Below are 21,129 nucleotides of genomic sequence, written 5' to 3' on the forward strand. Positions count from 1 at the left end.
TCCGATTAAAGTCATACTCGAATTAAACACAAATGGAATTAAGACGTGTGGAGTATTCCTGTTTTAGTCGCATTACTGAAGTGCGTTACAGACATGTACACACCTTAATCACACTATTAACGTCGTGTGAGAGTTTTCACCGCATTTTGTGACAGGACACGATCACACACGGCAGTGCTCAACCGTTTTACGGCAAACAAGAGAGCACGGCTGCGTCCCAAACCGCGTACTTACCTGCTATATAGTAGAAGAAATACATGTGTATATAGTAGGCTAAATACATGTATCTCAGCTGCTATATAGACGGTAAGTACGCAGTTTTGGACGCAGCTCACGGCTTCAAGCAGTCGTCTATTAGCACGTATAGCATGACAAATAATTAACTGCATTAACTAAATTAATTTAACTTTCGTAAAATTAAAAATAAAAACACCCAAAACTGTCTACGGTACCATAACGAAGACGGACTGTATGTCGATACGTGAAATTCTGGAGGGAACGTCGGACGGCGTGGCGCGGTGACGTCATGACGTGTGGCGTTAATCGATCTATGTTCTATAACATGTAAAACGGGAACATGAAAGGAATATTCTAAAAGCGACCCATGTAAACACCTTAATCACAATACTGTCTTATTCAGAGTAAGGTCAATAATTAGATTACTGCTGTCCGTGTAAACGTAATCACTGACAAATCCGAAAACACATTAACAAATCAGATAAAATGGAAAACGTAGGTCTACTTTGTGATTGAATTACTTGCCGCTGTTTGGACGACACATCTGTCAATCAAGATATACAGGAAGTACAGCAGGCTGCGGTAGTACTGGAAAGTCAATTTGTGTGTGCATGTGTTAGTGTGTTTTGTACGTACTGCGGTTAAAATAAAAATTTAACAAATCTCTGATCTGTCTCCTGTGGACTAAGTTCTTAGTTCTTGCAGCAGCCGCATGACCTCATCACGTTTTACACGCAACTTGTGCTTCTGCTGAAGCGCTAACCGCATGAACCAGCCGAACAACTGTCCCGGTCCACACAGCTCTGCTCTTATAGCATTCCTTACTTCATTTAATGGGGAATAGTTTTTCCCTTTAAACAGACCTGCGTCCTTTAGGTGTTTTTTGAGAGTGCAAGCTAATCTTTATGTCATGGTATGCTAACAGCATATCCAAAATCACGACATATGAATATCCTTCATCAAAGTAGCTCTTAATAAATTCTATTTTCTCATTTCTTGCCAAAATAAACATTTATTTTCTAACATTTTAAAGTTTTGCCATGGGCAAAAAAAATGGTTTAAAGTAACCACAGGAGTCCACTCATGTACAAGAAACTAAAGTTGTTTACAATTTCTCACTTCCTGTATATCTTAATTGACAGATGTGTCGTCCAATCAGTGGTAAGTAATCCATATACCTACTTTTTCCGTTTTTGTCCGATTTGTAAATGTGTTTTTCGGATTTGTCATTGTGTTTATAATTTGTTATTGTGGTTTCATATGTGTGGTTTTTTTTCACACTTCTCGGCCACCGTAGTATTTAACTGGCATAAAAAGAGCATATTCATAAACAAGAAAACATGACAAGCATAAACATGACAAGCACAAACATGACAAACACAGCCAGACGCCATCAATCTCGCATCTTGACAGTGTCTTGGATTCTTTTCTTCTGAGTTGTGGTGCAATCACAGCGCTTTCTAGAAATCCTAAAAAAACCTTTGTTGAATCCTGGGCGCTTTTCAGAATGTCTTGAGGGAATTATTAAATTGTCTATGGCTGTCATGACAGATATGTTCCGCATGTTTTCGCTTTTTAGAATTGGGACAGTGATGTGTTTTCTTGGCTTGGTTATTGATGCCATAGTTACAATAGGGTCCAAAAGTTTGACTCCACTACCCAAGCTTTTCATTTAATCAGCTTTGCAAAAACAAATCTAATTTAGTCCAGTTGTATTCCTCAGGCAGAATAACCTGCGTAGTGTATACACACAATGCACATGTCTGGGTTATTTATTCTCCAGCCTTCATCAGTATCAACTTCTCACCACGGCACTGCTGCTGGATGGATATTTTGGTAGGTGACTGTTTCTCAACTCAGTAGTCATAGTGATGTGGTTGGAATTCCAGGTAACGTACGTTCTATCAATACTCACCCAAATATCTGACCAGTAGTGGTCCAGGTGGTCTCTTTCCATTGCTGGATGGCGTAGAGGAGGATAAATTGGGTGCATAGCAAGAAATGGGCTATGGTCAGTAATCATACACCAATGTGTGGCAGGTTTCCTTGGGAAATTAAAGGTTTTGGTAGTGTACTCAAACTTTTGGACACTCTAATAATTGAGCACTTAGGGGTCTAGTCTCAGAGATGGAGTGCACATCTCTTCCTCTTGCTCGTTTTCTATCTTTCTATGTTTCTCTTCAGACTGCACTGTCACATCTCAGAATTAAATGGCGAGAGAGAGAGAGAGAGAGAGAGAAGAGGCAAGGGACTGGTAGAGGAAAGGTAAAAGTACAGCTACAAAGAGCACAGCTTAATAACTTGGACGTTGAAAGTGAATTCAGCCATTACAGCAAGACAATGCGTAGGAGGGAAAGGGCAACTTTGGTCGCAGCAACCATCAGTCCTGCTTAGTCTAATTAGAGCCGGGATTTTTCTGTTTTACGTAAAAAATGACGTGCACTGCCTCTGACAGCCGCGCTGCACGCTCGCCACACAAGATATATACCAATTTGTACCATTTGGTGCCTTTATCAAGTTGCGAGCTGCATATTAGACTCCTACATAAACACATCTCCCTTTGTTTAATGGATGGCTGCATTTAGATCGGATTGCGCTCATATATAGGGACATCAGATCAGACAAGTAATGATTTCTTGTGTGGAGTGCTGTAGGTACACTACTGCTCTCTTAGCATTAGAATTCCGCTCTTTATCGCACTAGTGTCTTGGATGTACAGTAAAACATATAGAGCGCTTGTCATCTATGTGGTTCCTGTGCCTGTTATAGACCGGTCTTGCAAACCATACATTTTTTATTCACGAACAATAGTGATGAGAGATGATATGAAATAGATAGTGTTCAACCAGCATACACTCACATGTAGCCCCTAAACAGGGTGGATCTGTGGGGTGGAACCTCCTCCATGGCACTTGCCATATTAACAGCCTCTAAAATATAACCACTAGGAGAAGCTTTCCTCTACTTTAACCCACAATAATGGATATGGCACCCTGTAGCACTCCTGGAAATTACACCCCATTATCTCATTGACTGTATTATGCCCTCAGAGACAATGCTATTGTGCTGCTGTGAGATACTTTTTAGTACCGATCTTGCTGCTACACTTTTTTTTTTCTTTCGACATCTTTTTTTCTACCCAAATTTGACTAATTTGTAAAGTCTACAGATTGAATATAATTGTCTACAAAGGTTTCTTCCATCCAATACTGTTCTGTTGAAGAGAGCTTTGGCTGAACGCACGTTGTGATGACGTCACGTGACGCGTCTTGGCCCAGATCTGTGGAAACGCTCCTCAGATTATTGCGGAGTTCGCTTGATTCTGAATTCATTTCCGTGATCGCAAAATCACAGCTGAGTGTAGTCTCAGATTTCTGTTCTTGGCTGACAGGAGGATCCAGAGAATCCAATGAGTTCTGAGATGCTTTTCTGCTCACCGTGTTTGTAAAGCGTGCTTATTTGAGTTACCATACCTCTCCTGTCAGCTCGAAGCGGTCTGAATATTCTCCTCTGACCGCTCATCAAGAAGGCATTTCCACCTTTTAAGTGCTTTTAGGTTTTTCCTCACCATTCTACATAAAAACTGGAGAAAATCCCAAGAGATCAGCAGTTTCTAAAATATTGAAACCAGCCTGTGTTCATTTTGGTTTTCTCTGGGTTCCATTAAATTGGAACCTCTTGGCTCCACTAAATATAACACATATCCCTCCATCCATCCATTTTCCATACACAAGGTGGTAGGGGAGCCTGGAGCCTATCCCAGGGAACTTTAGGGGACACCCTGGACATGATGCCAACCCATCACAGGGCGCACACACATTCATACACTACAGACAATTTGGAAATGCCAGTCAGCCTACAGCAAGTCTTTGGACCAGAGGTGGAAACCGGAGTCCTCGGAGAAAACCCCCCGAATCACGAGGGTGATTGGATAAACCTGCGTTGTGTTTGCAATTGTTTATTATCCATGAGAGCAGAGTATTTTTGTGAACTTTTTGAACAAAAGATCAAAAGGTTAAACACTAAAGACTTTTATTTTTCACAGGCTTCTTTGCTCATATTTACCAAAGGGTTTAATGTGCATTGGATTCAATTCTGTAATATGAATGAGAACGTTTAGCAATAATAACTTGTAAATGGATAACGATAGATACTATTAGCTTGTTGTGCACTATAATACAATACATTAATACAGCATTAGCATCCAGTGCACTCGATAAATAATATACTGTAGAGGCAGTCATGTTGGTTGCTATTGTTTTTTCAGATAGTTTAACCACTATTACCAATTAAACAAGGGGAAAAAATAGACAAGAGAACCACCAAAGAGAACGCGGACAAGGAAGAGAGAAACAATAGATAATATAAACAATAATTGCACTTACTATACTCATACATCTATACAGAGAGCCACCATACTCTGTCTCAGACACACACACACACACACACACACACATCTGTGTTGGCTGAGTTCTGACTCATACCACCTACATCCCCTATTTAGCGTTAATTAACACAATTCATCACTTCATCCTGGTGTCTGTCTGAACCACAGACAGCACAATACCAGCAACAATGAAGTCAACACTTCCCTCTGGCCTTTCCCTATCTGTTATTGGTGTGTGTGTGTGTGTGTGTGTGTGTGTGTGTGTGTGTGTGTGTGGGTAATCATGCGCTCAGGGCCAGTGGCTCACTGGGAAAAAACAACATTGATAATTACTCCCAATATGTCACCACATTTGAAAGTGTAATGTTACCCAATTAGCAAACATTTCACAACTCACACTACACTTACACATAACAAGCTTGACTTTTTATTTATTTATTTATTTGTTTGTTTGTTTATTTATTTATTTAATAGCAGGGTGGCAGTGTGGTACAGTGGGTAGCGTTGCGTCCTCACAGCTCCAGGGTCACAGGTCACAGGCTCGTGTGAGAATTCCACACCACACCGTCACTGGAATACTACCCACTCCCGGTTTATCTATCTCACCTGTACGAAATCATTTCCTCATTCAGGGACATTATAAAGTCTGTAAAGGTTTTCACATGCACAAAGTCTTCTGGGTTTATTTCATGTATCTGATCTCAGATTTCGGAGTGTTTGGTAGTGATGTACGGTACTGTGCAAACGTTTCAGGCACATGCAACGAAATGCTGTAGAGCAAAGATGCTTTCAAAATAATGAAATTAAATGTTCATTGGGTATAAGGTGGGGTACACCATGGACAGGGGGCTAATCCATTGCAGAGCACAGTCACACACACACACGCACGCACACACTTCGGATACTTTGGGCATGCCAACCAGCCTACCATGCATGTCTTTGGACTGGAGGAGGAAACTGGAGTACCTGGAGGAAACCCCCACAGCATAGGGAGAACATGCAAGTTCCACACACACACACACAGGGCAGTGACATAAATCGAACCCCCAACCCTGCAGGTGTGAGGCAAACATGCTAACCACTAAGCCACCATGCGCCCTTTAAATGTTTCTACATATTTTAAAAAACACCGTAAAGCGCATTAAACAGTAGTAAATGAAACAAACTCGGTATTTGGTGTGACAACAAAATAAAAGTAAAAATAAAAAAGTAGTCTCCGGTACAATTAGTGCAGTTTTATAAGGACATGAGCTGTACGTTTTGTTGAGCGTCTTGCAGAACCAGACACGGTTCTTCTGAAGACTTTAACTGTCGTGCTCGCTTCTTACTTTTGCAGCAAAACCCAGCAGCCTTCATAGTGTTTTATTGTCTGAAAAGTGTCTCAGCACTTAACAATCTGCTTTCTTTACCGGCATACAAACATTCGTCGAACATTTCAATTTTGTGCTAGGAAACGAATGTTTGTGAATCTAAAATGTGTTTTGTTCTGACTCGATAACGTAGAAGTCATAAAATGAAAAAAAAAAAAAAAAAATCTATAACAAAGTTTGTACTCAAAACAAATCGGGTGCCTAAACTTTTGCACAGCACTGTATTTGGATTTCTTTGCTTGCCTTTTTCGGGGATTTTGACTTGTTTTGAATGTTTATTGATTTTGTTTTGTTCCGTAACAACCGGTTCGATCCTGGTTTCCTCCCACCTCCCAAAAACACGCCACATGCCCGTAGGTGAGTTGGCGAATCTAATATTGGTGACTCTTTGTCAGTGTGAATAAGTGTGCGAACGCGTGTGCATGGTGCTCTGCGATGTTTTCCTGGGAGCAAAACCAGGTTAAAGCAGTCGCTGAATTTTTATAAACTGCACATGAGTGTTAATAATATTTTTGCTCGCCTAACCTTCTCTTTTTGCTCTCTTTTCGCCAGAAGGACAAAATAGCTTGCAGGAAGTAGTGGCTCAGTGTGGGCCGGTATAACGGTGCTAGCAGGGCTAAGCACCCTGTTTATTTGAAGATAAAAATACACGAGTGTAAGGTAGAATTTTTTTGCATCCACATCTTGACTGGTTGCTGTTAGGAAATGATTTTTTTTTTACAGAATGGTACACTACGTATATGGCGAAACAATTTGTACACCTGACTATCGCACCTATATGAGCTTGTTGGACATCCCATTCTAAAGCCATGGGCATTAATGTTACAGCCTCCACTCTTCTGGGAAGGCTTTCTACAAGATTTTGGAGTATATCGTTGGGAGTTTGTGCCCATTCAGTCAAAAGCGCAGTAGTGAGGTCAGGCACTGATGGTGGATGAGAAAGCCTGGCTCGCAGTCGGCGTTCAAATTTATCCCAGAGGTGTTCAGTGGGGTTGAGGTGAGGTCTCTGTGGAGGCCACTGGAGTTGCTAAACATCTCACACGTGAAATGGCACTTAATCTGGAGCTGTTGCAGGAAATCATGACATCATCAGGTCCCTAATATAAATGTCTGTGCTGTATACATACACACGTTTCACACACCGTGAAAACACACACACAGACACACACACACACACACACACACCTCATGAAGATCAAAGATCACACAGCAGAAAACTTTATCTTCTAGAACCTTCAGTGTGCATCATTCTATCATTGGGCTGGTGGCAACTAAACCACTTTCACACACACACACACACACACACATACATACATACACACACACACACACATAGACACACATACATTCACATACACACACACACACACACACACACACACACACACACACACATGCACAGACAGGCACACACACACAATCACATACACACACAGACACACACGTGCACATACACACACACACACATACACACACACACATACTCACACACACACACACACCCATCTGTTCTGGTAGTGGAGACAAAATCACCCACATTTGTGTTCTTGTGAAGACACGGAGACACTCTTGACAAAGCTCTCTGTCTCCTTTCATGTGCATGCCCTTTTCATCTGCACTCTTTCCTGTCTCCTCATTCTCTGCTCCCAGAAACACACACACACACACACACACACACACACACACACACGTTCATTGACTGGAAAATACATAAGCCACATGAAAGAGCGGATACAGTATGTTTCCAGAGGTGAGAGAGTGGGACAAGATAAAATGAGCATGGTTGCCTGGTAAATGTGTGAGGAAATGGAGAAGAAAAGATGACAAGGCTCGAGCTGGCAGTCTGCACTCTCTCTCTCTCACACTCTCACTCACACACACACACACACACACACACACACAAACACAGACAACAGTGCTTCAAGACAAGGTTTCTCGGAATCTTACACACACACACACACACACACACACACACACACTCAGTGCTGAGATTATTTACACAGTAACACACTCATTTTGCTGACTTGCTTTGTACTTTAGTCCCTCTCTTTGTATTTCTCAGGCGAGTCCATGCAGTCAGGTTAATAGTCAGGATTTTGATTCCTTTGTTGTCTCGTGATAACCATCTGGTGTGGATTCATTCAACATGCACGACACACACACACACTCCATTATGCACCACCAATACACACATTAATATCCAGCACATACAGGATTTCGTGGAGATTTTTAGTGATTGTTGCAGCCCAAAACGCTTGATTTTGCTGTGGCTTCGGTTTTTTGTGCTTTATTTTTGCGGAAAACTACTCGAATTAGCGAAACCGCATGATGTCCGTTGGTAAATGAGACCTTTCAGCTGTACTCGACGCACGTGAATCGAAGAGGGTGTTGGCTGAATGTGAGTTGTGATGACGTCACATGCGCTTTGACCCAAACAGCGGGGAGTCTGTGGTAATTTAAAAAAATTGCAAGCGTCACTGAATATTGCAGCACTTGCTTGTTTGTTCGTTCATTTCTTTGATCTCTAAATCGCTAAATCCTGGATGGACTGAATATCCATGGTGCTAGAAAGAAAAGTGTTAAAGTGAAGTGCCACAATGATACACAACATAACCAGCATGATTTAACCCCCGATATGGCTTCCACCCTCATTACACAGCAGCTTCTAGAATAGCACTTGATCCAGCAAATCATATTATTTTGCCTTTTATGTTTGTATATCGTTTTATATCACAGCTAAAATCTCTGTATTGTCATGTTTAAAATGACGAGCAGTTGTCTGGTCAGCATTTGATGAACGCATGATTCCAGAGTTAATTTCTCTAATTAACTGCAAGTCCGTTATTATGCCTCATTTAAAACATCTTTCATACTCTGACATGAAAAAGCATTTCATTCCTGTTATATAACCCAACTAATGTGAGTCAGAGATTCTCTTCGTCCAATTGCTCCCGAAGCTATTTCAGAATCGCTGATCGGATGCACTGTTCGGCATGCGGAGGGTCTTTCAAGATAAAAACCCCTGGCCTTTTTAAAAGCCCTAAAGCAGAACGAAATACTACAGAGATTAGAGTGTAGGCAGAGAGAGAGAGAGAGAGAGAGAGAGAGAGAGAGCAAGAGAGAGAAAGGAAGAGAGAGAGGAAGAGAGAGACAGCAAGAGAGATGAAGAGAGAGAAAGGAAGAGAGAGGAAGACAGAGAGAGAGGAAGACAGAGGAAGAGAGAGAGAGAGGAAGAGAGAGAGAGGAAGAGAGAAAGCAAGGGAGAGAAAGAGAGAGAAAGGAAGAGAGAGGAAGAGAGAGGAAGAGAGAGGGAGAGGAAGAGAGAGAGAGGAAGAGAGAGAGGATGAGAGGGTGAGAGAGAGAGAGCAAGAGAGAGGAAGAGAGAGAGAGAGGGCGAGAGAGGGAGAGCGAGAGAGAGCAAGAGAGAGGAAGAGAGAGAAAGGAAGAGAGAGGAAGAGAGAGGGAGAGGAAGAGAGAGAGAGGAAGAGACTGAGAGAGAGGACGAGAGAGAGAGAGAGAGAGAGAGAGAGAGCAAGAGAGAGGAAGAGAGAGAGAGAGGAAGAGAGAGAGAGAGGACGAGAGAGAGCAAGATATAGGAAGAGAGAGAGAAAGGAAGAGAGAGTGAGAGAGGAAGAGAGAGAGTGAGGGAGAGAGGAAGAGAGAGAGTGAGAAAGAGAGAGAGAGAGAGAGAGAGAGCAAGAGAGAGCAAGAGAGAGAAAGGAAGAGAGAGAGGAAGAGAGAGAGAGCAAGAGAGAGGAAGAGAGAGAAAGGAAGAGAGAGGAAGAGAGAGAGAGAGGAAGAGAGAGAGAGGAAGAGAGAAAGCAAGAGAGAGGAAGAGAGAGAAAGGAAGAGAGAGGAAGAGAGAGGGAGAGGAAGAGAGAGAGAGGAAGAGAGAGAGAGGATGAGAGGGTGAGAGAGAGAGAGAGAGCAAGAGAGAGCAAGAGAGAGAGAGGAAGAGAGAGAGGGCGAGAGAGGGAGAGCGAGAGAGAGCAAGAGAGAGGAAGAGAGAGAAAGGAAGAGAGAGGGAGAGGAAGAGAGAGAGAGGAAGAGGTTGAGAGAGAGGACGAGAGAGAGAGAGAGAGAGAGAGAGCAAGAGAGAGGAAGAGAGAGAGAGAGAGGGAGAGAGAGAGAGAGGACGAGAGAGAGCAAGATATAGGAAGAGAGAGAGAAAGGAAGAGAGAGTGAGAGAGGAAGAGAGAGAGTGAGGGAGAGAGGAAGAGAGAGAGAGTGAGGAAGAGGGGAGAGAGAGAGAGAAATAGAGAGGGAGGAAGAGAGTCTTGCCTTACTCTCTAGATTTTGTACAAACGCATCTTTTTTTCTCTGTTGTTTTATTTGTACATTTCTTTCTCTTGCGCTCTGTCACTGTTGCTGCTCTCAGCCAGGCATCCGATTACTTCTCTTCCTTTTATATGTTACAATGAATGGTTTATTCTTTATTATATCTCTCTTTCTCTCTCTATCTCCTATCCTTACCTTCCAGATCACATTCCCTTTCACTGCCACTCCACTCCTTTGTACTTCTTTGCCTTTCCACTCTTTTTCCTTTTTCTCTATTTCTCTTTGCCTCTCTTTCTCTTGCTCCCTTTTTTTTGGTCTCTCATATCTTTTTAATCTTTCCTTGTCTCTTTCTTTACTTTAATCTCTATAACAAACTTTCTCTCCCTCTTACCTTTGTCCTTGTCTGTCTTTCTCTTGCTTAGAGTCTTTGTCCCTTTTTCAATCGTTCTGTTTAAGGGTCCAAGCACTGAAGGCGATCGAACTGTACTGATTTTTATTGGGATTTCTTCTTATGCTTCTTCTCCTGCCATATAACATTACATGGATTTGTTTTTTTTTGTTTGTTTGTTGTTTTTTTTATTAAGATGTGGAAAGCACCAAATATGGTAGAAAGGTGTAGTATCCCTACTGTTACTCTGGAAGACATGAGGATCCAAATTGGCCTAATGGTTGTGCATCAGTGCCGTATTTTATTTTGACCTTAGTTATTAAAGCAACCACTGAAATGATCTGAAATGGAAACGTTTCCTAGTGCCTTTCTAATTTGTCCATTTTGTTCTGGTTTGACCAAATCAACAAAAATCTGTAGTTCCATCCATCCAGCTATTTCCCAAACTACTTATCCTACACAGGCTTGTGGGGGAACTTGGGGTCCCAGGGAATTTGGGGCACAGGGCAAGGGACACCCTGGATGGGGTGCCAACCCATCACAGGGCACAATCGCACACTTTGGAAGTGCCAATCAGCCTACAACGCATGTCTTTGGATTGTGGGAGGAAATTGGAGTATCTGGAGGAAACCCCTGAAGCACAGGGAGAACTCAGGCAAACTCGCAAACTCAGGGCGGATGTGAGATTCGAACCCCCAACCCCGGAGGTGTGAGGCAACCATGCTAACCGCTAACCACTAATCCACCGTGTCCCCCAAGCTGTAGCTCCACTTCTCAAAAACCTGCTGTGGAATTAAAGAGATCTACCACCACTGACCTTTTATCATTACATGTATCAGTAAATCTGTCCAGTTTATTCTGCTTTAACCTCACTACAGGCTGACTGTATTTTTTTTCTCTTCTGTTTCCTGTTGCTTATCATGCCCAACATTTCGTCTTCCAGTTTCCAATCTTGCTGAAAATGCTTAATGTTGCAAACACCCAATGAACCCAAAGCACACAATGGTGCTTGGACCCCGATAATTACCACAGGATAAAAGAACAAAAATACATAGACAAATAAGTACAATGTTTTATGTAATAAATACAACATGCACACTAGAGGCACTGTTATACCTCATCACTGCTTACTATATTTTCATTCTTTGTTTCTCTCTCTCTCTCTCTCTCTCTCTCTCTCTCTCTTTCTCTTTTCTGATTTCTAACTGACAGGCCACACTGAATTAATTCCAGTGCTATTGACCCTCAATGCAGCATTGGTTAATTCGTCCTTCTGGGTAATCTTTTCTTCTGCTCCTTGCTGCTGTCACTGAGCTAAGCATGAACTCTACCTGCATCTGACCTGCATATATATCTATAGGATATATAATCTTCCTAATGAAATTCCTCTTTGATTTATACCCATCTCACGACTGTCATTATGCTGAAAAGCATCACTACTGTTTATACTGAAATTAATCTCAGCTATGTTGTTTCTGAATCTGTTTGATTCAATCTTAGACGCTTTTTCCATTTGTTCGCTATGGTCCATTTTTCACCTTATCAGTGCCTAACGAGGGGTTGTATTCTAGTCAACACAAGTGCACAGCGCTCTGTATGTGTCTATTCAATGTCCTCATCCGTGTGGAATATGTGATGCGTCATTACGCCATATCTCTGTTTGCTCAACGTACTCTGATCATCTGGAAGTGCAGGAGAGTGTGCACACGCACACACACGCACACACACACACACGTACACACACACACACACACACAGAGCAAATCATAGACACATAAAAAGACTCAAAAAGTACTAAACATCTGTATATTTCAGGTTTCTTTGCTTCGAATAGAGATGACCAATATAGTATATAATGTACTGCATATTACAATAGCTCACACTGACACAACTTACATTATGTATTATAAACTGTATACTGAGCTAGCAATAAGCTATATATAAAAACAACCCATTCTTATGGTCTTTACTATGTTTACTTCACTTCTAATAGCTTGACGCTAGGTGTAATTAAAGGGTATTTTCTCATTCAAAATCTTTTCTTAATAATTTGACCAGCATATCTGAGGAAAACGTTAATAATCCTGATAGTTTTGTCTCGTCTTTACTGTCACTACATTACATTACATAACAGCATCTGGCAGACGCCCTTATCCAGAGCGACTTACAATTATTTTATTCATACAACTGAGAAGTTGAGGGTTAAGGGCCTTGCTTAAGGGCCCAACAGTGGCAGCTTGGCAGTGCTGGGATTTGAACTCACAACCAGAGGTCAAAATCAGAGGTCCAACGTCTTAACCGCTAAGCTACCACTTCCCTATGCCTTCACATTGTCCGGTAGTCATTAACTAGCCTGTTCTCAGTGTCCATATTTCCAAACTGACTAAAAATACAGACACAGTTTACCAACACTTCTGAGGTAAATGTTGATATACCTGAGAGTTTTGTCTCATCTTTACTCCCACTATGCCTCCAGATTGTCCAGTAGTCTCAGTTAGCCTCAATTATTAACTAGCCTAATTCTCTGCATACATATTTACCAGTCGACTAAAAACAAAGAAATAATTTACCAACGCAACTTGAGGTAAATGTTGATGTGCCTGATGTTCTTGACTCAGTGTTAGTGTCACTATTGCGTCATATTGTCCAGAAGTCTCGGTTAGCCTTAATCATTAACACAGTAACAGCATATATTTCCAAGTTTACTAGAAAAAAGAGACTATTTTCCAACACTTCTGAGGTAAATGTTGATATCCCTGATAGTTTTGTCTCATTTTTACAGTTACTATGCCTTCACGTTGTCCAGTAGTCTCAGTTAGCCTCAATTATTAACTAGCCTAATTCTCTGCGTCCATAAAGACGTAATTTACCAACGTAACTTGAGGTAAATATTAATATGCCTGATGGTGTTGACTCGGTGTTAGTGTCACTATTGCGTCATATTGTCCAGAAGTCTCGGTTAGCCTTAATCATTAACGCATTAACAGCATATATTTCCAAGTTTACTAGAAAAAAGAGACTATTTTCCAACACAACTGAGGGAAATGTTGATATCCCTGATAGTTGTGTCTTGTTTTTACTCTCACTAGGCCTTCATCCAGTAGTCTCGGTTATCCTCAGTCATTAACTAGCCTATGCTTAGCGTCCATATTTCCAAGTTGCCTAGAAACAAAAGCACAATTTACCAACACATTTGAGGGAAATGCTGATATGCCTAATGGTTTTGACTCATTGTTAGTGTTACTGTGCCTTTACATTGTCCAGTAGTCTCAGCTAGCAGGGAAAGAAAGATTTTTAATTCCAATTAAAAATCCTTAACAAGATATAGGAAAAAAAGCTCCTAGAATCAAACGAAATTATACTGAAATTTCATCAACTTGCGGTGTAAAATTTACACCGAAACACCACAAACACACTGTATTTGGACCTGGCCCAAAAAGGTGTATGACTATATACTGTCAATTCTCAATAGCTTATCATTACATGACCTACTCCTAGTTGTAAGCCATATTTTCATAGGTATAATCGACACATCAGGCCTGCCCATTATCATGCAATAAAACAACACACATTCCTCAAGAGTTGTGCCCTAAAAAACCATCGTGTTTCAGAAACGTGGATTAGCCGACATGGCTGTGACCGTAAACTCGACTCTGAGGGGAGGCTTAGACAGGCTCGGGAATTCAAAGCTTCAACAGTTCTCATCTCATCTCGTCTTGTCTCAGGTTGGCACAGGCTGGCTCGACCTAGCAGCTTTTGAAGCGTAAGACTCTTCACTGACTGATAGAAAAGCTCTCTCTCACACACACACTCTCACACACACACACACACACACACACATAGAGAGAGTACAGGATTCCTTCAATGGTACAGGTTTGGCCACATGTTACTTGTCAGCATGAACAGAAGTGCGTAGGTGTGTTTGGCTAGCACTAATGTCTGGTTTATTATTTGTTAGAAGAGCTGCTGAGAGACACCCAAAATTAATGCTTGTGCTTCCCCCCCCCCCCCCCCCCAGAACAGTTGGCAATTCTTAGTTGTCCATCAAGATGACAGAATAGTAAACAGCAATATGTGAAAGTGCACATTTTATTTTTGTCAGCTAAAATAAAATGGCGGCGATTCAACTGAAATGGGAATGTTGCCGGTTTTTTTTTTTTTTTTTTTGTAGCCTTATCTGAGGAAGACAAGACAGACCAGCACAGTCTAATGGAGAACATAAGACATGTTCTGAATAAATTATCACCATTGCGTGTTTCTAGGCTTTTGCGTTTTACTCTGAGCTTGTTTGAAGTGGAACTCTTGTATAACTCATCAATTTTAATTTATACGGACAAGCTATTTTACAATATACAAAAGTCTCTATACACCAAATTGATAAGAACCAGCTCCGTTGCATGAGCGATTCCAACCAACTGAAAGGAAATAGATTACTTGAACTTTATTGTTACGTTTTCTTAACATCGCTGAGTTCAAAATCATAGTACAGATTACAGTAACGAAAAGGAAGCCTAAGGAACAACGAATATGAATGTTTACGAATAAAATAGTGGTAAATCATTATACTTTATTTATAGCTTTATAGTTATTATTGTTCGTACTAGCCAGCAAGATTTTCAGACAAGTAGAGTTTGCTCTAGGCTATTTCTGAAAATATAAACAAATTAGTCATTTTAAACGACAGTAACCCTGACCATGATGAAGCAGGTACCAGTGATGGCTGAATGAATGCAGTAAACGCATCATGCAACACCACGCACATTGTGTTAATGAACATGACGTTTCTTTGCTCCACAAGCTTCATATCTGACCTCCCGAAAGTTCTTGACTTTCCTCAGGAAAGTAAAATACTCCCACTCCTGCGATTTTATTTGTTGGGACTGGGACTGGAATTTCCCTCAGGATCAATAAAGTTTTTTTCAAACCGTCTACCTTTCTAGTCCCGATATACACCTCTAGTTGGAAGCATGTTCGGAAGGAACTATACACCAGGCTTAAAGGAGAGTAAAGGTTAAACTCCTGGCCTTTTCATTGGACGACACACTCCCTCAGAAATGGTGGACGTGTACACAGAAATCCCACGTACACAGAGCACCACTCTAGAGCCCTCGAGCAAGTCTCTACACCCTCAGTAGTTCGGCTCAGTGATTAGTTAGGACTGGTTCTCCTCTATTAAGGATCTAACTTGTTTAAATGTTAAAAGGGGACACGTGGTTACGGATTAAACAGTTAACAGTACGCATGACAGTAGTTATTCTCCCCCATGCTCACTGAGAGAGATTTGCTGACTAATCGTAATGACTACAAGCTGATATAACTGATATATGTCAAATGTAGTAGAGAGATTAGATGGTTTTGTAGCATTACAATATTTTCATACGTTTTGGAATAAGGTTTTTGCACGATGGCTTAGTAGTTAGGACGTTTGACTCGCAGCTCCAGGGTTGGGGGTTTGATTCCTGCCTCTCCCTTGTGTGTGCGTGAAGTTTGCATGTTCTCCCCGTGCTTCGGGAGTTTCCTCCAGGTACTCGGGTTTCCTCCCCCAGTCCAAACACAAGCATTGTAGGCTGATTGGCATGTCCACATTGAGTGAATATGTATGCAATTGTGCCCTGTGATGGTTTGGCACCCCGGCCAGGGTGTCCCCCGCCTTGTGCTCCGAGTTCCCTGGGATAGGCTCCACGCTCCTCCCAACCCAGTGTAGGATAAGTGGTATGGAAAGTGGATGGATGGATGATATATTGCGATCGTACCTTCAAAGTGCTCCAAAGTAATTGCTCAAACACCACTGTGGTTCCACTCAGCTAATCCTGAGTGTGTGGCAGCTTGTGCGCTTCAGTGGGTGTGCTGCTGTTATGCAAAGCCTTCAGCAATCAGACTTCTTTCTCAGGCACCTTCTCATCCCGCATTGCTTTCCTTGTCTCGCTGCTGATTGACGCCGCTGATTTGAGGGTCAGGGTTCAGCAAGATGATTTAATATAAGCGGACCACAGCAATTGCATCTGGGAATCTCTCCTCAGTCCTGACTGACTTCTAACCTCTAATCACTGTGTTTCCTATTTTATCACTGCCTACTAACTTAATGTATAAAATGTTTTTTTGGGGGGTTTTTTTGCTTCCTAAAAATACCATAGAACAAAGATTTGACACAGAATATACTTAGAAACTGTACTGTGCATGCAAGCATTACTTTTTAAAATAACTGGCCTAAATGTCAGTCCCTGCAGCAAGAAACAGTGTTTGTGTGCGTGCATCAGAGTGATGAGGGTGCGAGAGTTTCCACGCGCGCGGGTGCGTATTTAAGTTTGCGTGTGCAAACATACATGCATGCATGCACGCACAGAAGTGCATCTGTGTGCGTGTGCATGCATGTACATGTTTGCACAGAAGTGCGTCTGTGTGCGTGTGCATGCATGTACATGTTTTCACAGAAGTGCTTATGTGTGTGTGTGCATGCATATAAAATGTGTGCATAGGAGTGCGAGTGAGCGTGAATGCATTTACATGCGCGCGTGCAAGCGTGCGTGCATGGGGTGCATGTATGTTTATGCGTTCGTGCGTGATTGTGCATGCGTGCCTACACGGGAGTGTGTGTGTGTGTGTGTGTGTGTGCGTGCTTGTAAGTTTGCGCGCACCCACCTTGATGAGTTTGCACCGGATCTGCGCCGACACCATGTGGCTGTTCCGCAGGTTGCCCACGCGGAACATGAGGCAGAGTTTGCCGTCGCGCTGAGAGATCACTGCGTCCTGGCTGAACATGAGCGTCTCGGCGCGTTTTTTCGGCTGAGACATCTTGATGAACATGCAGCCGATGAGGAAAGCGTCCACGATGGAGCCGAGCAGCGACTGGAACAGGAACAGGATGATGCCCTCGGGGCACTTCTCCGTGATGTAGCGGTAGCCGTAGCCGATGGTCGCCTCGGTCTCGATGAAGAAGAGGAAGGCCGACGGGAAGTTGTACACGTTGGCCACGCACGGCGTGTAGGACGAGTCGCGTGCGCGCTCCAGGTCTCCGCGCACGTACGCGATCAGCCACCACATGAACGCCATGAACAGCCAGGCCACCGTGTAGGTCAGGATGAAAATGAGCAGGTTCCAGCGCCACTTCAGGTCCACCAGCGTGGTGAAGAGGTCAGACAGGTAGCGGCTCGTCTCTCCGCCCAGGTTGCCGTGCTGCACGTTGCAGCGGCCGTTTTTCTCCACGAAGCGCTGCCGCTTTTTCTTCACCGGAGCCGAGAACGCGCCGCCGCGCGTCGGGTTCACCACCTGGTGATAGTCCTCGCCGAACTTCCGCCGGAGAGCTGCCATGGCCAACTTTTGCGCAGATGTCTTTACGCGCTGTCTCCTTCACATCATTTTCCCCCGTGAACGCTCAGCTTCACGAACGCTCCTTGACGTAAAACATCATGAAAGCAGACTTAACAGGGCTAAATACCTGCCGTGAGCACAGTCCTGTCTCTCCACGGTGCCTTAAAATCTACTAGGTGGATTTTGCGCAACAAGGAATCAGAAAGAAGTGTCTCGCTTTTCCGTTAGACCTGGATATCCATTCGTTAGAGTTACTCGAGACAAAGTGATGCACGGTGGCGAGTTGGTTGTGAACAGGGGAAGAGGAGAGAGGAAGGAGGGAGGAGGGACACTGGGTGGGCACGAATAAGCTGTAGTATTCCCTCTCTCTCTCTCTCTCTCTCTCTCTCTCTCTCACGCAATCCCTTTCTTTATTCCTCTCTCACACTATTCACCTCTCTCATTTTTCATTTCTCTGCTTCTCTCCATAGCTCTTCTGCGCTTGCCACTGAATCTGTAGCAAATGTAGGACCTGCTTGAGGCTTGAGGCTTGAGTTATAATGAATCGTTTAACATTAAGACCATTCTACACCGTATGGTCAAAAGTTAGAGAACACCTGACCATCACACACATATGTGGTTCGTCCTCAAATTTTTGCAACAAAGTTAGAAACAAACAGTTGTCTAGAACGTCTCTGTATGCCGAAGTGTTACAATTTCCCTTCACTGGAACTAAGAGGCTTGAACCTGTTCCAGCATGATTATACCATCCATCCATCCATCTTCAAACACTTACTCCTTTTCAGGGCCAGGGGGAACCTGGAGCCTATCCCAGGGAGCATCGGGCACGAGGCGGGATACACCCTGGACAGGGTAGGGCACAATCACATACACACTCACACACCCATTCATACTCTACGGACACTTTAGACACGCCAATCAGCCTACCATGCATGTCTTTGGACTTGGGGAGGAAATCCCCACAGCACGGGGAGAACATGCAAACTCCACAAATGGCCCCGGTGGAACTCGAACCCCGGACCTTGGAGGTGTGAGGCGAACGTGTTAACCACTAAGCCACGTGTTAACCACTAAGCCACCGTGCACCCTTATGATAATACCCCTGTACACAAAAGTGAGCTCCATGAAGACATGGTTTGTGAAGGTTGGTATAGAAGAACTTGAGTGTCAAAGTGCAGATCCCTGACCTTAACCCCACCGAAGACCTTTGGGATGAACTGGAACGCCGACTGCACCCCAGAGTCCTCCTCGCTCGACATCAGTGCCTGACCTCACTAATGCTCTGGTGGCTGAATAAACACAAATCCCCACAGCCACACTACAAAATCTATCGGAAAGCCTTCCCAAAAGAGTGGAGGTTATTATAACAGCAAATCTAGAATGGGATGTTCAACAAGCACATATGGGTGTGATGGTCAGGTGTCCACAAACATTTGACCATATAGTGTATAAACACTCTCAGGTACCAAACCGAACTTGTCCTTGTTGCTGGGATGGTATCATCAAGTGTATATCTTTTGTATATTTAGTATGCAGTACAACCCCAATAGCGTATATGGAATCTAAAGGCTTTGTTTATTTGCTTGTTGTTTGTTTGTTTGTTCCTCTGATAGATTAGACTGATTTAAAATAAAAATAAAAAATAAATAAAAAAAGAACCTCTTATGAGCCAAAGAAACTTTGGGAGACCATTTTTAATATGTAAAATTAAGGTGACAAAAGAACCTTATTTTAGATTGGTGGATCTTTAGCGATTGTAGCTGGTGGTCCTTTGGGATCTCTTACTTGAGGTCTTTGTTTAGTTTTTTTGTTTGTTTGTTTGTTTGTTTTAAGAATGAATGAATCAATGAACGAATCAATCTGTCTGTCTGTCAGTCAATCTAAACACTGCAACCTGTATATATATATATATATAAATATATATGAAAAAAAAAGTATTTGCCAACGTAAACAACATGATTGCATTGGATTCTGGGTAATGTTTTTCACAGTCTATAGACTAGGAGAACCTAACCCATGCTGAATGAACATCAGTTATTGTTTAGGATGTCTCTCGCTGTCTGTTGTTCATTATTGTAGCCTAATTACCGTAATTCTGCCTGCCGTTAGAAAACACGCAGATGATGAGTCTATAAGAGTGCTTTATTTTCAGCAACTAGGCGATAGACTACTAAAACTGAAGATCGGTAGCCTGTTTACTCTCTGTCCCTGCTGAAAAAAACAATATACAGTAAACCATCACAGACATCATAATAGTTTCTACTACAAATACCATTACAAACCATCAGCTAACCATTACATAGATTATCCACTAGACATGCCACTAATAGAAGGCAACTAATTACCAGTAGGGACCCACAGAAACCATTACAGTTTCTTTTAATACCAATACAATTCCCATTATAACCATTAAAACCATTACAAATTCTATGAGGGTTTCTCTTGTTTTTCCTTTTAGCAGAGTTCTCTCTCTCTCTCTCTCTCTCTCTGTGTCTCTGTCTCTCTCTCTCTCTCTATCCCTGTCTGTCTGTCTCTGTCTCCTCTCTCTCTATGTCTCTGTCTCTCTGTCTGTCTCTCTCTCTCTCCGTCTGTCTCTCTCTCTCTCTGTCTGGCTCTCTCTCTGTGTCTGTCTCTCTGTGTCTGTCTCTCTCTGTCTGTCCCTCTCTGTCTGTCTCTCTCTCTCTCTGTCTCTGTCCCTCGCTCTCTCTGTCTGTCTGTCTCTTTCTCTCTCTCTCTCTCTCTCTGTCTCTCTATCTCTGTCTGTCTCTCTCTCTCTCTGTGTGTCTGTCCCTCGCTCTCTCTGTCTGTCTGTCTGTCTCTGTCTCTTTCTCTCTCTCTCTCTCTCTCTCAGTGCGCGCGCGGTGAGCAGATGAATGAGCGCTATCTACCGGACGGGATGCGCGAGCGCACTTTTTATGAGCTTCTGTATTTACGAGCGTATTACTGTTTTTCCCACCAGTACAAACACACTCTTAACTCCAGAAGGTTCAACCTGCTAATTAGATTTCATTGATTCCACGCAGTTTTGCTGAAGCTCCCTTTATTGTTGAGAGATTTTGCCATAAACTCAGTTGTGGTTGTTGGGTGTGTCTCAAATCGACCCTGTATGTAGTGGGTGAATCCTGATTAGGTCATAAAGTGGACTTGATATAGGCTGTGAA

At 42.7% G+C, this 21,129-nt stretch overlaps 1 protein-coding gene across 1 annotated transcript in view; it reads right to left on the minus strand.

Annotated features, from left to right (window-relative positions):
- The window catches only part of kcnj19a (potassium inwardly rectifying channel subfamily J member 19a), a 35,626-nt gene extending 17,255 nt beyond the window's left edge, over positions 1 to 18,371 (minus strand). Inside the window, exon 1 of the mRNA XM_053616214.1 lies at positions 17,300 to 18,371. Within this exon, the coding sequence (XP_053472189.1) occupies positions 17,300 to 17,968 (669 nt within the window). The 5' untranslated portion in view covers positions 17,969 to 18,371. The remainder of the gene's footprint in view (positions 1 to 17,299) is intronic.
- Positions 18,372 to 21,129: the final 2,758 nt, after the last annotated feature.

Source organism: Ictalurus furcatus, chromosome 2, assembly GCF_023375685.1.
Source record: "Ictalurus furcatus strain D&B chromosome 2, Billie_1.0, whole genome shotgun sequence".
Classification (NCBI taxonomy): Eukaryota; Metazoa; Chordata; class Actinopteri; order Siluriformes; family Ictaluridae; genus Ictalurus; species Ictalurus furcatus.